General features: G+C 39.0%; 1 protein-coding gene and 1 long non-coding RNA gene across 2 annotated transcripts; both read right to left on the reverse strand.

The window, feature by feature from the left end:
* Positions 1 to 284: 284 nt before the first annotated feature.
* Positions 285 to 14394, reverse strand: LOC116691814 (uncharacterized). Its single transcript, XR_004332556.1, has 3 exons — positions 14383 to 14394; positions 449 to 467; positions 285 to 399 (listed from the first exon to the last, which is right to left on the reverse strand). It is a non-coding gene; the product is annotated as an uncharacterized LOC116691814 (long non-coding RNA).
* Positions 7955 to 12348, reverse strand: pcdh20 (protocadherin 20). Its single transcript, XM_032519719.1, has 2 exons — positions 12191 to 12348; positions 7955 to 11757 (listed from the first exon to the last, which is right to left on the reverse strand). Exons 1-2 carry the CDS (start codon positions 12236 to 12238, stop codon positions 9136 to 9138), a joined length of 2670 nt encoding a protein of 889 aa, XP_032375610.1. The 5' UTR covers positions 12239 to 12348; the 3' UTR covers positions 7955 to 9135.
* Positions 14395 to 18177: the final 3783 nt, after the last annotated feature.

Consider the following 18177-nt stretch of genomic DNA (forward strand, 5'->3'; position numbering starts at 1 on the left):
CATGCATAAAGTTCATTATTTTGGCAGCAAACCAGTTAAATATAGTTGGTGTAAGGCTACAGTTATACATGGCTGGCTATTTTCATGAACGGACATTTCAACCTTTGTTTTCACAGTTAGTTTTTAGAGAAGTGTTTGGTTACACATACCCGTATATGCTGCCAATGCCGTCAAGAGCATGCCAAACCTATTTTAAATAAATAAAAATAAAAATAAAACCTGTAGGTGGCAGTGTAACGAGAAGCTCAAGCCCACATTAGCTAATTAAAAATCCTGAAGATAGCAATCACTTCCTCGCTCTTCTCTTCCTCGGCTGCTTAAACCTCCGTTTGTCTCAGTTTACATGCGAAGAAACAAAGATTTCCAAAATCTACACTCTGGCCGGAGTTTTTAGAAAAACTCGTTTTCAGAAAGACTTGTTTTCAGAAAGACTCGTTTTCAGAAAGACTCGTTTTCAGAGGCGAATTCTCCATTTAAACAAAGGACACAAACGAAGGGAAATAGCTCAGTTTTTCAAAATAACCATGTACGTGGGTATGCTGTACTGCCAGTGTTTAAGTGAACGTCATTGCTCAAAGGAATATGCTGGTTGACTGACATTTCAATTAGTTTCATTGGGGTTAAGAACTGTCACAATTCAGAGACAAAAGAACCCAAGAGCATGACCCAGGAAGCAGAGGTAGAAGGAAAAGTACTTAACAAGGATGCAAAAATCCAGACAGGAAACGGGGTCAGGCTACGGACCAATCCAAAATACATAAACTGGGTCAATAAAAAGGTTTAACCTTATTTTTTATTTTTTTATTTTAACACCTTAACCCTGGAAAGCTCAAAGACAATCTGTCAAAGGGCAAGCAGAAGTAACTTGTAAATATACAAGGGAGCTAATGAGGGAATGGAGAACAGGTTAGTGGGTAGGATGAACACGTGAAGGGAATCTTCTGATGGGAGGGCACACAGATGGGAGTGGCACGGTATGAAATGACAGCAGAGTTAGAACACAAACAATAAACAATTAAAAATAAATTCATTCTATTTTTCACCACTACACAAAGGTCAACAAATTGCTTTTTCAACTTTGTCTAGCTAATTTAGCAAATAACACACCAACCAATAAAAGGGCAAGGGAAGATCAGAACTCCATATTTGCAGCATTCCATGACTGAAAAAGAAAAACATTTCAGCACTGTTTAAAACAAGGAAGCAATCAACAGTTACTGATGATATTTCCTACAGCATTGAATTAAAATATTATAGAGAGTGAAAAGATATACGTAGTAACTGTCGAGACATTAAAGCTAGCTTGTATTATCTTATTTAGTATTTAAAATTGAAGATATTTTCCAAAAGACCATTGTATTTGAAAACAAACCATTGTGTTTGCTGGGGAAATTAACACAAGGAAAATTTGTCACAACAAATGAACATTTTGTAAAACCTGATGAAGAATGTGGAATGATAACAATTCCCATAAATGTAGTCTAATGCAGCCGTTGAATTCTTAAAATGCTAATGTTATGCACATTTTCAGGTTCATAATTGTATTTAGAGGTTACATCACAATTGGTTTACATTGTTTCAGTTTTAAAAAACACTGTATTTTTGTTGCAGATCCTCTTTTCACCCTGTGTGTTGAGCTCTCTGTATTAGCTACAGAGTGAGGCATCACACTTCTATTCCATCTTTGCTGGGAGTCGCACATGCGCAGTAGCTAGGTCAGCACTACAAGCCAGTCAGTAGCAGAGTATAAGGGCGAGCCATGCTAGCAGCTAGGCAAGCACTATAACGCTAATTACGTATTGTAACTCCAGATTCTATGAGTATAGGCATTGCCCTCTAAGAGCTGTTGCTATTTGTTTTATCCCTCGTGCATGCACATTCATGAAGATTTCTTTTGCACCTTTGTGCCCTGCACGGGCCTCTCTTATGTAAGCAGTTACTGTATATTACAGCTGCAGACCAGAGATCTGCTCCCAATATTAGCATTTTTCTGTTACTGAAGCAGGTGGCCTGGATCTTGGAGGGCCATGCCTATACTCGTAGAATCTAGAGTTACAATACGTAACTATCATTCTATTTCGTATAGGCTTTGCCCCCTAAGAGCTGTTGCTATTAAGTTAAGGGCGAAGCTGATGTAGTCAATGCCACCTGTGACACCTAAATCCACAATCAGAAAACATAGACTAGCTCAACTTCCTTCTCACACTGTACAGGTTGTTAATGTTCAAAAATTATATTGTGTGCTTTAAAACCAGATAGGCTATCTCCATGACTGGCCTGCCTAACATTGTGAGGCCCTGTCTCATGGATGCTGAAGTTGCTCCATAATTAAGATTAAAATCATCATTAATTAATGCAAAGCAAAGCACATTCCTCACAGGCACTCTGGTGCAGGAGGATGGAGATGGGGCCTTTGAATGAATTGGCTGTTTACCAGCCAGCTGCTGTATAGTGAAGATTGTCGGCACTTAGTACATTCTGGGGAATATTTCATTACCTAGTGAACAAATGAGCAGTTACCAAAACCCAAGTCCAATCTCTACAAGTTTATACTTGTGCTATTAATATATTATATTAGTGTAGTAAAAGTAACTGTGATGCATCCATCCCAAATTTTTTGTTTCTTTTTTATTAATGTCCAAAGTTGAAATAGTTCATTGAAATTTATAAATAATAATACTGAATCATATTCACTGTGGGAACAGAAATTGTTAAAACAACATTGTCCAAATGTATTGCCTTAGGGTTGGGGTGGAGAGATAAATACAGTGGTAGAACCGGATACTATTAAATTGTTGGCAGTTGTGGGAAAAAATAAAGCTAATTCCCTAGAAGCCCCACTCTGTTTTGCTTAGATGAAACTGGATGAAACTGAGAGAAAAATAGGGCTGGAAGAATAAAGGAAATTAGTAACGTAATCCACAGCAGCATCAAAAGAGTGTGATTGGATTAAATTTTGTTGCATCATAGCAAATGAAAGATGTTTCAGATCAAAGGAAGTGATTTTCAGTGGGAGAATATGGAGCTGCATTATTGAAGATGGCGAACAAAGTGTGTGCGTGAAGGGGGGTCGTATTTGATGTCATAACTTGGGAAATGTAGCCTCTCCTATTCAGCAGACCTGTGTAACCCAACCTGAGCCTCTCATTGTGTCTTTATTTGTTTGATTTCAAGGCTTGGACATTACAATAAAGCCAATCTGGAAATGGGATCGGGCTGTGACTGATGGTAATTACTTGCTGTCTACACCATTAAGAATTTAATGTAATTTCAGATAGACTTACCTGGAGAGAGAGAGAGAGAGAGAGAGAGAGAGAGAGAGAGAGAGAGAGCGCTCAGCTATTTTATGTTTTTAAGAAGGAAAACGGTCTGGAGCTACCAAGACATCAGCGCAGCCCACTATGTATTATGTCTACTTGTCTTAACACCTCCACTTTACCTCCACACCTGCATACAGTATAAGTACAGAACATTAATGGGGAACGAGGAGTTCAAGACCCAGATTTAAGCCGAGTCACCTCCCCACAGTCCATTTTGCCCTGATCTGAAGATGCTGGACTGGCTGTCGGCAGGATTACTGTAACAGGAGGTTATCAGCCATGTAGAAAAGCTGTGGAGTGTCTCAGTCTGGTTGATTCCCTTTCCAGCTGTTTCTAACCATGTGTAACTCACAGCAGGATTCATGTGATGAAACAGAGATCTAAATGACACAATTGAAGGTTTAAAACAATAAGCGTTGGGGTGAAAGGACATTTGGAGGATCAAGTCGGATAGAGGAATGTATAGATCAGATTGATATTTGATAGGATCTTGATTTACTGACTGCAGAACAAATTGCTTAGACCGCTGACACAAGCCGTAAATTTGTATTTCAGCAGTCATTAAAATCTGTATTTTACAGCAGTTGGAACAGTGTTCCAACTGCGACTTCAACTATTGAATGGATTACCATACAATTTGGTACAGAACATTCATTAAGTCTAGGCTTAAGACCATTTTACTTTGCCTTCAGCCTACCACACTAGAAGTCTCTAAAAAAGACTTTGAAAAGACTAAACTCTGACACGTCTCACATCTAAAGACTATCTGTCATAGCATGTAAAGACTGGAGATCTTGGATGGTCCAAATTTGCAAGACTACAGCTAGATTTGTTTGAAAAAGTAACCAAGCTATCTAGCTACTGCTAGCATAAGGTAAAGTTGTTACATGTCGTACATGCAGAAGAGTGGCAGCAGTACCCAGAGGTCCTCATTTGTCCACCGGTAAAATAACCATAAAATACCCTGGCTCTAGCCGGTTTGCTGTTTTCTATTTGGTGCTGGAGAGCGTGCATCCATTGGTTGTTGATAATGTTCACGTGATTTACCTTCATTACCAAGACTTAAAACTCACAATAACATTAAACATATTTGATTATGTCGGAACGTCAAGACGGGAAAAAGACTGCCTCATACTGAGTTTTATGACCACCTTACACCAAGCGATTGAGACGACTGGAACGCACCCTAACTTTAGCAAGACTCTCATGACTCAATATCGATATTGGAAATTTGTCTGCAAGAGTGGAATCGCTTGAAAAGTTGCATGATATTCCCATCATTCTCAGCTGTAGGTCTACTTTGTGTTTAGTGCTGAGTGGAAAATTTCATGATGCTAACATGCTAAACTAAGATGGTAAGCATGGTCAACATACTTGCTTGTTACTCTAACCAAACATTTTGCCGGGGCTTCAGCCAAGAATGTTCTGAGTGTAGCCCCAAATGTATTTTGAAAAGTTGACTGACAAAAATTAAACTGTATGTCGCTTGGTGTCCAGTCTTGCTGTTAAAAGCAATGCAGCTTCAGGTTTATGGATAAGCTCTGTTGTCGACATGCTGTGGCAGATGTGTCGCGTTTAAGCTCAGTGTATTTCTGTCGTAGTTTTGGTTTTCCACCTCCGATGTAGAGCAGCGTACAGCCACGTCCCTAAACTTTGTCTCAGTCAGAGACCAGAGACCCAAACGGGGAAAACTAAATGACGCCTGAGCTACACGTGTGCCGACTCAGATATAATTAGAAAAGTCAATCTAAAGGGGAATAAACACAAAGCAATCCAGATTGCCTAAGAGCCTTATTGCATTGTATTCCATCATGTTTTTATACTTGGATTGAAATGTTTCCCTTTACATAAAGATATTTCAGGCATATTGATTCAGAAAAATACAGAGAAATAGAAATACAATAGAAAGAAATAGGTGCATGAAAATTCACCAAAATGCAGGAAATGAAGTGTTTAATGCTGAACAAATTCTGGGGGTGGACCCCCAGACCCCCCACATAATAAGTCACAATGATATAGAAATTGTCCCTGAATCTCATGAGTCAACATAATTTTCTTGTTTAAAAATATGTTTACATATTTGCCAATCAATATTTTCAAACATGTTTAATTTCATACATTTTCCAAGGGTAAAATCTGTTACCTGCCTGTTAACATTGACCTTCAGGTAAACAATAACAATAAAGTAAGGGAATTACTCTCTTTTTTTGGAAAACTAATCAACCCTACACATTAATACTTTTAAAATAACTCCTTTGGTGTAAAAACACATTAAGTCATTTTACAATGCAATTTTGATTGATGACCATTCACTGTAACTAAGGGCTCACCCTCTCTACAAAAGCCAGTTTAACCACTGGGCCTACCGTGTCACTGCACCGCTAGCTGACTGTAGACTTGAGATAACTTTTTTCAGTAGCTCCGTCTGTTGTGTGTATTTTTAGTCTTTTATAACTTTTTTCCTTTGGGATGAATGAAGTATCTATCTATCCATCTATCTATCTACTTTTTGTCTTATCAAAAGCAGTTGATTATTGGGTATTTTTCAGCATGTAGTAACGAAGAGCATCAAAACAGAACAAGTATAGGAACAGAAAGTATTATTGTAATTCGACAATCCAATTTGTATAAAAATACACAGACTGTTTAAAACTGTAACCATAATTGTGGCTACTTAAATTTGTAGCCAACAAAAAAAAGAAGGGCTCAAATGACTACTAAAAGCACGAATACCATGTTACGATCAAACCCTTACATTTATTAACCAGAAACAGTTTGTTATTGCACACAGGAGCATACTCTATCATCAGAACAGCTGTGTTTAAGCCATAGGCTAAAGGATAGTGTGACTGTTTTTCCAGTCCCAACATGCTGAGGGAAATGACTAATTGAAGGAGTCGGAATCGGTGAATGAGAAAGGTTATACAGTCAAATTGAACCTCCATTTCTATTGCTGCAATTAATCATATGGTGTAATTGTTTGCTCAGTGTAAGAAATAACTTTAAAGTTGTGCAGAAACCATCTTAGATCTGTCACTTGGCAGCTGACTTACTTATTGTAGGCAGATATGGAACGCACCACCAAGGTGTATATTCAGTATGGATTTTGCTTGGTAAATGGGGTGGTTTGATCATGACATACCACCTGGCATGCCAAGGATGCAGCAACCTGTTCCCACAAAAGCAAAAAAATATATAATGCTTGTGTGCCATGTTTTATATCAAGTTTTCTGGATACTTTGCAGCACAGTGAAGGCATTTTCACAAACATTCCTTGATCTTTGGAAACGCAATCCACACAGATCGTCTGCTTGTCTGAATTAAGCTGCTACATGTGGGCAAATCTTCAGAAAAATTTTGTTTCAAATTCCTTTAGTCAGGGACACTTTACTAACATATTGAACTTGTTTCTGCTCACTGCCTTGAAGGCAGTAAATGCATCCCTCTCTTTCTTTCTCTCTGGCTCTTGGTGGGTATGAACATGCTTGCATGGTTTGTTCTACTGATCTCAATTAACTTTACAGACATGTATTTTTAACCTGTTCAAGACATTAACCATGTGGCCATTGGTCTTCAAGCTACCTGTGTAAGCCATCGCAAATCAACAACACCAGCCAGTTACACTTGCTCTATTACATAAGGCAGATGAAATGCATTTCATCTCATGGATTCTGCATTATTTTAGTGGCATGCCAGCACTCTTCTTACATGGCGTGCCTTCATCCTGAAAGGATGGTTAGAACTTGAGAAGCTGCATGTGTGAATACATTCTCAGCAGGTTTGTTTGCATATTTCCTGTTTTGTAAAAGCCAAACCTAAACAGGTTCAAAAGGACACACAATGCCACTGAGTTCCTCACTTGGGAGTGTGCATAGTACGTAATAAGTACGAATACAAAAAGTCCTTAAGCCTCTCTGTCTACACAACTTTCATAGCAAACACAAAGGAACACAAGCTCTGTGGTTCATCAACCCCTTTAACAATTTTCGGGGGATATTTCACAAAAGCTGTGGTTGTACTATTAGTACAGTGCTTCCTAATACCACTCAAGAAAGGAGAGAAATGTTGCTTGGACTAAATTGATTTGATCCTAAAATGTTCCAGACAGAAGCTTCTGTAATTACAAGTCAGCACATTGTTAGTGTGACACTGGCTGTTACCTCACCAGCTCTGACCTAAGCAGATGATGACAGCAACGACACAGGCTTTCAGGCTTTTGATCTTTAAAGGTTTCATCTTGCGCTGAGGTACATTGCAGTAGATGTACAGTACACCAAGTTAACGGGATGCAATCAAAACGTGACTTGATTTGACTAATGAAAAACTTCATTATCCTTACACTACACTGATTGTTTTAAGTTTTGTGTGATGTTATCCAATCTGTATTGCTTTGAACACACACACACACACACACACACACACACACACACACACACACACACACACACACACACACACACACACATCAAATGAGCTGTTGTCCAGTGTTAGCACTGAATAACAGATGATAGATGGATTGACTGAAGTGTGCCTTTAAACCTTACTAAATATCACAAAGAATTGGTATATGCACACAATGAAAATATGTGGGTACAGTAATTGCAGGTTATGTAAATACAGAAAGAAATCCAGTGTATCATAAAAAAATAAAGCATCTTTAATAGTTACTTTGATTTTCTTTCACAAACACTTAGCATGTTTTCACAGACACATTAAGAATTGCATGATTGTATAAAGGAAGGTGATGTATGCAACTTGAAGCACTTTTATGACAGAGAAGTGTGGATACAATTCAAATTGTTCAGTGTGATCAAAAATACGTGACTCTTTGCTATTCCAAGATGGCCTTTAAAGGTTTTGCACGTGTGATCAGTAACTACTGTGAGCCTTCACAGAAAGTAGGGTATCTGCTTACTAATCATAGCTCTCAGACATCATATAATCTGACAAGGTCCACACATTTTTTTTTTCTGCAACTTCCAACTTTACCTACCGTGTGATGGTATAATGATATAATGGTATAACACTCTATATCTCTATATGTCATTGTACATGTCATGGAAGGCATATCACTCCATTACAACTGACCTGTGAGACTTTGAGACATGATTGAAATCTTTGGAGAAACTATTGAGTGGGAATTCTTTTTTTGTCAAATATATAGGGTGTAAGTACAGTGCCTTAAATAAAGTAATACATTTTGATAAGCCTTTTCTGCATCAATCAGTTTTTTAAATGTATGGTTACTTAAAAAAATAAAACTATTTAGATTCCAGATGTATCCAACTTTCAAGTATAATCACTTAAGTGTACGTAATTGTGATAGGGAGTGTAAAGAGAAACATTAAGAGAAACATTCTGAAACATTACTGAAGAAAGAAACATTTCTTGTGGTTTAAGTGTCTTTTCATGCAATGTTTTATATAAAGTTGTAAACCATTTTGTACAGTATTTACAGAGGACCATTGATAGATTAATCTTCATTGAGTTGCTCTTATGACTTTGTAATAAAGCTGTTATTACTTTGACGCCACTACTAATTTATTTCTTAATTTGGTTCTTTGACACATCACCTCTGGACAATTTTCATGGTTGATAGATGTTATTAAAAGTTTGGATGAAAGGTAGAAAGGAACTGTGATGCCTTTTTAATGACAGAACCTCATGGCATATAATTTAAATCACATTGCAGTAATAAAACTAATATGATAAAAGCAAATAGAGCAACTTCATGTAAGAACTACACTTCTCACAGTGAGTTTTTGTAAACATTCATGTAAACAGTGGTTATTTTGGATGTGTTAACAACTGAATATCAGATGTTTGAGATCTGCCTGAGCTTTCTGTTCACAACCTGCATTGAGTCATTCTTCATTTTTAACGGTATCTCCACTTCTGATCTTTTTTTCCGCTGGTTTTTAAATCTCTTGCAGCATATGTAAGATGTCAGTGTAACAACTGAGAAGAACAGCCCCAGACATGTCACTGAAAGAGCGATGAGGACAGGCTGACAGGGGAACAACTCATACCTCTCAGGCCCCTCTGTCATGTGGCCTTTGTACCAGGGTCTCTCCTCTACCTCGATTTCAGCCTCTCTGGTCAGCAGACTCTGGATGTAACTCTCGTTGCTTACTGTTTCATTGACAAAGAAGTTGACCATGACTGTTGAGTAAAGTGGTTCAGGCTGACCATGATCACTGACCTTCACCAGAAGGCTATAGAGCCCCCGGTTGCTGAGCTCCCTCTTTAATGTGATGTTTCCCGTTTCTGGGTCAATGGCAAATGACCCTTGCTCACCACCTTTCCTCTTAACAATGCTGTAGGCTATTACAGCATTCATGCCTGTATCCTTATCCACAGCGTAGACCTCTGTTATTGATGTTCCTGGTAGTGTATTGGGTAGTACCAGCATGTAGGACTGATTGGATTGGGGGAAGAGGACAATAGGCGGGTTGTCATTGACATCCAACAACAGCACAGTCACCATAGTCACACAGGAAAGTGCAGGCTCTCCACCGTCGACGGCCTCAATCCACAGCTGGTATGTCCCTTGTTGCTCACGGTCCAGTGATGTCTTGGCCCTCAGCGCCCCTCGGCCTGTATCTATCATAAAGATGTCGCTGCCGTTGAGAATAGAAAGGGCCACCCAACCATTTTCCCCAGCATCAGCATCTGTCACAGAGAGGACCCCAATTTCACCATACCCTGGGAAGTTCTCTGGCACAAAGAACGTGAAGTCCTTATTAATGAAGCGCGGACTGTTGTCATTGCGGTCTTGCACGCTCACCACTACAGTTGCAATCGACTCCCTCCTGGGTGTCCCCTGGTCCACTGCTCTCACTATGAACCGGTATGTGTCTTTCTCTTCACGGTCCAGCGATGTGGTCACAGTCAGGACACCTGTCAAACGATCCACAACAAAGATCCCAGGGGCGTCACCTCCAAGTAAGTAGATGACTTCCCCTCTGCTTTCGCTGTCCTGGTCTGTGGCTTGCACCTGGGTCAGAAAGGTATTTGGCGGATTGTTCTCCTCCACAGATATTTCCACCAAAGACTGCTGAAACACTGGTGCATTATCATTCTCATCCAATACCTGCACCTTGAGGAAGGTCTTGATGACAAGCTCTAGAGCATTCTTAGCAACCACAATTAGTTCATACTCTTGTATCTTTTCATAGTCCAAGGGCTCTGTAGTCTCCAGCAGGTATTCATTCTTGAACAGCTGATAGGGGCCAAGCCTGAATGGGCCAGTCCCTTCCAAATGACAATCCACCCTATGGTTTATATCAATGTTTTTGACAGTAAAAAAAGCAATTGGAGAAAACGCTGGCTCTGATTCCTTTATTGTCACCACCCCATCCTTTTCTAGTGCAATGTATCGGGGTATGAGAGCAGGGGGTCCTTTAACAATTTTGGTGATATGGACAGAAACCGTGGCAACTGCAGGGATACAACCGGGTCCATTGGCCAGAATGGTGAGTTTGTAAAACGTGGCTGTGCCAGTGTCTATTTTCCCTGCTAGCTTGATCACCCCTGTGATTCTGTCCAAATGGAACAAGCTCCTGGTGTCCCTTGGCACACGTTCACTGTAAGCATAGCTGATCTGAGCATTAGCATCAAGGTCATGGTCAAAAGCATGCATACGTGCCAAATGTGCCCCTTTTGTGGTATTTCCATGCAGAGTGACATTAATGTGTGACTCTGTGAATTGGGGGCAGTTATCGTTCACATCTGTGATGACAATTTTTAAAGTAGCCGCTCCGAGTAGAGGAGGGGTCCCTCCATCTTCTGCAATGATATCTGTAATGTATTCAGCCTGAGTCTCTCTGTCCAAAGCGTCTGTCACAATGAGGAAGGGTGTCAGCTCACCCCCTTCATTCTCCTCAACATCCAGTGTGAACATGCCAAAGTCATTAACAAGCCAGTAGGTCTGTACACCGTGAAGACCCAGGTCTGGGTCAACTGCTGACTGCTCCACCGCATAACGAGCATTGATAGGTGTGTTTTCCGGAACAGACATACAGATCTCATCCACAGGAAACTTTGGCCTGTTGTCATTCACATCCTCAATAAAGATCTTAACTTTCACGAGCTGAAAGTACTGTTGAGGCAACACAAACACATCCAGTGAGAGAACACATCCATGGCCTTCCGAGTTATCAGGACAGAGGGTCTCCCTGTCAATTTCTATAGCAGATGTGTAAAATTCCCCGGTGGTATTGTTTAGGCTCACATACTGTCCACTGACCTTCTTTTGTGGAAGATTGAATAAAAAGGGGGGCTCCACAGTAAAATCCAAATTTAAGTCTACTCCAATGGCCCCTATGAAGGTCCCCCTGGGTAATCCCTCCTTTATCTTATAGATCAGCTCTTTTGCTTTGCTGAAATTTGCAAAACAGGAAAGAGGGCTTGTGTAAAGCAAGAGGATGCACAGTCCCTGTAATACAAGATGTTGAAAGACAATACAGTTTAATAAAAGAGTTGCAAAATAGAATATTCGAAAAATGAGGTATTCCTGAATTATTATTATTTGGTGTGAACATTAGTATTAAGCTATGTTATCACTTGCAGAGCTCTCTGGCCACCTGCAACAATGATTTGAAATGTTATCGTTTCACTTAACTCGCATTATGATAATCATTTAAGTCAATCAATCCATGGAATTAGATTTGCCGAGAGTTTAAGGTTTGTTTGCACAGGTTTAAGCCATAAAAGAGGACATAGGAATAAAAAGCAGTATAGTATAGTATAGAGGAAGAGGGGGTAATCATGTCTCTGCCTATATAATGTAAAATAGTATTCATAGTATCATACAATGTAATTGTGTGTTACAGAATTCTGTCTGTAAAGTTAATCAGCTTAAAACTTACCCATATTCCTCCTCTTTTGCTAAGGCTGGGGTGTCTGCTGTTGAACATGTTTATGTCCTAGTCCAGCACTTTCCACTTATGGCAGGAAGAGTGACAGGTTAAGTAACCTAGACATTTTGAGCGATGAGCAGCGCAGGCGTCTGCTGAGTGCTATGCCTTATTACTATCTGACTTGAACAAGTCATTCATCCCAGTGCTGGCTCAGGACACTCCCACCATATGCAAATCAGTCCCTTGTGCTAACCAATGAGAGCTGATGGCCACTGGGAAATCTACTTTAGTTCACAGATTCCTGTATCATGCATGGTATCAAAGCACGTCGACACGCATTTGCACTTTCTAAACACACCCATGTTGTCACAAGCAGCTGCATACCTTGTATTCCTGTGGCAGAGAGAAAGCATATTTACCAACTGAGTTTATAATGACACCGGAGACCGAGCAAGATGTGAAATATCCACAACTAGAGATTACTTTAATCCAGCATTAGTTAAAAAACACCGCAAATGAAAATAAAACTGTACAAAATGAGTTAAAGCAAGTGTATAATAATAAAATGATGCACGATGTTTCTTACAACCAACAGTATTTTACTTCATATGTTCTAAATATATTTATAGATAGATAGATAGATAGATAGATAGATAGATAGATAGATAGATAAATGGTATTTTGTGTGACTTCAAAAAGAGATCATTGCTCAGTTTACAATATTGAAAAACAAACAAATTGCCAACAAAACTGGGAAATTGATTTCATGTTTTGCGGCTATACATGAAATGAAATGAAAATATCATAAACAAATCCAGCAGAGAGGTGATCTTGGCATCATAAGTGGTGCTATGGTCTGATTCTGGATTGAGCCTTTAACTAAATCAACCCCCTAATCCTCGTGTGTTCCCAATGCCCGGCCAGCTGTTTGCTGGGATTGGAAGCATACTGCTCAGAGAAATTGAGTGATTGAAGTTCTCTCGAAAAGGGCAGATTGAGACAGTCACACACATACATTCATTTTGTCTCATACTGCGTTGGGTCTTTGCAGCGATTTCTGGTGGGTCTGGTGGATGCACAATACTGGTGCCTAAATGTAATGCATTTCATTTCATAACCCCATTTATTAATATCTAATATATTTCAGTGACATAGCTAGACAGTAAATTAAAATGGATCATCTAGGAATCTGTCTCGCATCCAGAGTTTTTTTTATCCATGCGCTGAGCTAGAAAAGATTTCTGTAAACACAGACTGTTGGCACAGTGGGTTGGGAGGCTGGGAGGCCTTAGAGCGTGGCAAAGCAGCAGATCAGGGAAATGAGAGTCATTTGAGAGCTGCCTTGAGGTGCAGAGGGTCTGAGGTGCTCAGCTGTTGATCATCAGTGAGAAGTCAGTCCAGAGCAGCTACCTTAGACGACAAAGTATTTTGCTTTGTAAGATGAATTCATTTATTGAAAGTCCTCAGTTGTTTTTTTAAAGATTATATGTTGGGCTTATTTGATGGGGCAGCAAGGTGAGAGAGAAAGGGAAGACGTGCAGGCAATTGTCACAGGTTGGCTTCAAACCCTGGACCACTGCGTCGAGGTATAAACCTCTCAGTATGTGTGTGCCTGCTCTACCCACTGAACCAATCCGGCCACTACCCTCAGGTTTTGTTTTGATACAACAATTTGAATACAGCATAAAAAAATTAACATTTTGACATAGTGTCTGAGAGTAGTGCATCCCGCGCCATTTTATTTCTTTTGTTTTCTATTTATAAATCTATTGTGTGCTTGCTATACAAGCTCCTTGTTTTAATTTATCTTGGAGCAATAAAATGTGTTTTACATAGTAAATAAAACAACAGTAACATATTTTATTGTTGAATTGTGGGCTTGCAAATAGTAGAAAATGAATGAGCTCTTTAGAGGCTTGCAAATGTACCATGTTTTAATTTACTTCATTAAATGCGTCAAAATTAACAGGAGATTATGTATCTCATGTTGCAAATCGCACCTTTCATGTTGCACATTTGATAAAACCCTGTAAGCCCCTAGAGCACGAAAGAGCACGTCTGAGACAACATCCCATTTCAAACATGTCATATGTTACAGGCTACTGTTTGCTTTACATTATTTATTCTGTAGCAGTTGCAATACAAGGAGCTGTGACACAAAGGTCAATGATGCTATGTGTCTGTCATCCTGATTCTGTTACCTCTGTGTCTGTTAGTCCCCACTGGTCCCTTGCTGATGCCATATCAACTTGTCAACAGGCTGAGGGTAAATTTGGTGAAATTGGTAAAAACACTAAATAATGGAATCACGAATGTCAATTATCGCCATACAATATGACTGCAATGTTCTGGTTTCAAATCTGTGACCATTGCTGCATGCCATGATGTTTATCGTCTTTATCTTCATTTCTCTGTCAGTGTCCATTTACCTTATAAAGAAAAAATAATCTTCAATAGGTGTTACTAATGTTCTCATAAAGAACAGCTCTACAACAAGTGAAGTGTTTTATACCAATTCAACTTTGTATATTTTCCTGTTTTTAGGTGGATTCTAAAATGTGAAAATTTGTGGGAATTGTAGTGGCCAGTCAAAAAAGTACTACAAAAGGTTGAATAAGGCCAAGAGGCAGTATTACTTGGGTCTTAATTACATCATTTGCTGCTCTGAGTCTGTGTGAGATGAGGTTGGGTAATCTCTGCCCAGATTTCCCAACAGATGTCCTGTTAACCTTGGTCTTTTAATCAAAGTGCTGTTAAGCTATCTTGATAGCTACGAGACAGCTCCATGGCTGTTAAGTAAGATGGATATGACCACACAAATGTATTGTGTCAGGAGATAAGAATAGCTTGAAAACTTGGGAATCTGGATAGAATCATTAAAAACAATCTGTGCAACAACAGTCTTCCACAGGGAGGATTTGTAATTTTTCGAGTTATCAATTTGCCATTTTTAAAATAAAGCAATGTAAGTTTTACATTGGAAATCTGTGCCAGGTGTAGCGTCCTAAAAAAACATCTTGTGTGCATCTGAGGAAATAAACGGATTGAAAAACGTACAAAACTAAAAGATTTAACGTGTAATACTAACTAATTCATGTTTACTTTGGGGCATAAGATACAGTATCACATTGTTGTGAATTTCCTTGGTCAGTCTCTTTTTGGGCCGATCAGTGTAATTGTGTAAATGATGAACATTGGGGAGCTGCACTATTTCCTAGATTAAAAAGTATGTGATATATTATACAGTATGTGACATTCACAGAGAAATTAAACAAATGGTCAAAAAAGTTTTGAAAATGCAAAAAACCAGAAGCCAGTAAATTTAGCCACGAATCAAAGCATGGACTCACTGATTGTATACAGTTTCAGAAATATGCATTAGCTGTGTTATAATGAAAAGTCTGTAGAATTTCCTCTTGGCAAATCAATACACAGCAGTCAGAAATACTTCCTCTATAAAATCTAATCAATCAAACCTGCATTTCCTAGTGTTTATCTCAAAACAATAATTGCTGAAATTTAACACAAATTTAATTTAAACGGGGTAACACACACACACACACAGTTTAGTGAGTCTATTCAACAAGCAAGAACTCTTACTCAGTGGTCATTTATTATGTCAGTCAGAGTTGAAAGTGTGCCATCGAAGATAGTGCTCATGGTTCTGCTATACTTTTCAATATCTGGATGCATAATAGGCACTATTAGCACGTGTATATTCTCAATTTACAAATATATTAACAATAAATAACCTATCCTTTTTCTTTATTTCTGTCTTGGAACAACGTGTTCCAGCCCTGTGCACTCTAGTATGCATCAGCCACACATCAGCTGCATCCCCCAGACTCAGGGGGACTAGCATTCCCTATGATCACTAAGCAGAAGCTTTTTTAATTAATTCTGTCTTTTTTTGCAAGTGTAAGTAACCAGGATTACTAGTTTCTAGATCTTCATAGATATACAATGACCTTTCTGTGTGAAGTGTGTACTGGTTAACTTTAACTTTCAAGTCAGCAATGGATGTTCTTGCTCTGTCACTGCCATCTACTGGTTGAATTGACATAAAAGAAAAAAAATACAGGTCATGTTTCAGTCACACATATACCGCACAGTATAGTGCAGTATTAGTTTGGTGTGTCACATTGCTGCTCCAGACCCATAAAGCTTTTGTTTCCTGTTTCTTTTTGGGTCCAAAATGCAATTTGGGACTAAATATACAGTTTTGTTTTCCTTGGCCTTTGTTCTACAGCACGATTAGATTATTATAAATGTGAGAGTTGAGAGCAGGGGTGAAAACTTGTAAGAGTACTTATTCCTGATAAGTAGATGATTTGTCATTTTTGCTGTGGAGACCCAATTTTCTCAAAGAGGGAAAGGTACAAAGGAAAAATGCTTAAAAGTGTCTATGTGGCTTGCCATCATGGAACCAATTTCGGTGTAAAATGGAGCTGTCCTAACATAATATTATACTACACAATTTCTGAACCCCAAAGGTCCATTCCTATTAACTGAAAAAAATACTCAACTGCTCTCCTTTTTTTTCCCCCACCGTCCTCACACCTCCCCTGCTACTCCTCTCCTCCACTGTTTTCACCTCATCAGATTTCTCCCTTTCTGCGCTTGTCAGCTGCTGAAGATGCATCCTGGCACGCATGTGAGAAATCTCATCTGGAAAGGCGAGACATAAACAGGGAGAAAGTAAAAAATAACATAAAAACCTTGTATTTGATAGGCAGACAGACAGAGAAAGAGATGGTAAGATAGCACGAGAGTGTTAAACCTCGGTCTGGTGTGAGTGCTCCTTTGTGCCTCTGCAGGTGCAGGCTGGATATATCATTGGGAACAGGTGCTGTGGTAGAATGTATGCCCCTCACAGCTGCAGCCAAGGAGATTACTAGCCAGGCTTCCCAGTAATGAAGTTTCTATCGATTGGCCCACCACATGTTCTTGTTTCTGCCTGCTAACAGTGTGACAATTTCTGAGCCTCAATGTAAGGTTTTTGAGTACATCAATTAGGGTATAAAATGGAGGTTCCAAAAGGGTACGATTTACTCATGGTAAATATTGACTTAGCAACTTCTTATACTTCCATAACTCCAAAGTTAGCCAATAATAATAAAAAGCCAATAATGCTTCGTCAACGTTGGAGAAAATCCATTTTTGCTCTGGATTCACTACTCATTAACACCTTTTTCTCCCCCGTTTCTGTCAGTGTGGAGGGATGTAAGACAGCCTGGTGAAGGCACACAAGAAGTTTGAGATGTAAAGACTAACACATTCATACAGACATAATTATTCAAATTGATTTCAGCAATGGCAGCATTGTTGTACAGTTTAACCACATCATGAACATTGCAACATTCACGTACATTCCTCCATAATAGTTACAATACATATTTATTTATGTAGCGGTAATTAAATTAATTTCCCCAATGATCATGCAGCAGATTACTGAGGAGGTCTTTAATAAGAGGGAAATGAAGAACAGCAAAAGGAAATAAGAAGGTTCAAATAGTTTGCGTAAAGATTATTATTTAAATTCAATGCATTCTGCTCCAGTGGCTATAGAAAAAAAGCAGACAAATCCCATATGCTCTATGTATTTGGAGAGCCTACAAATCAAAAGAAGCTGTTGGCCGTCTATCTCAGGGGAACTATTTTCTAAGACAAGGGTAAAGTTTACATTTCAACTTAACAGGAGACATCTCCTGGAAACTGCTCAATTATGGTCTTTGCCATCAAGAGTGGTGTGTTCTTAATGGAATACTTTCCATATGTCCATAACACTATATGTAAACTTGTGGCACAGAACACGACAGTGTATTAGAAAAAGTCATAGTAGCTGTAACTCTCGTGTGAGCAATGACAAAAGAAAGCCATTTTGTCAATAATGATTGATTAGGTGTTTCAATAAATGTTATCATAAACATGGTGCTGATTGATGAACGTGTGGCCGTTAAAAACAAAAGAACTAGAAACATTCTTGTTTTTAGGTG

Source organism: Etheostoma spectabile, chromosome 1, assembly GCF_008692095.1.
Source record: "Etheostoma spectabile isolate EspeVRDwgs_2016 chromosome 1, UIUC_Espe_1.0, whole genome shotgun sequence".
Classification (NCBI taxonomy): Eukaryota; Metazoa; Chordata; class Actinopteri; order Perciformes; family Percidae; genus Etheostoma; species Etheostoma spectabile.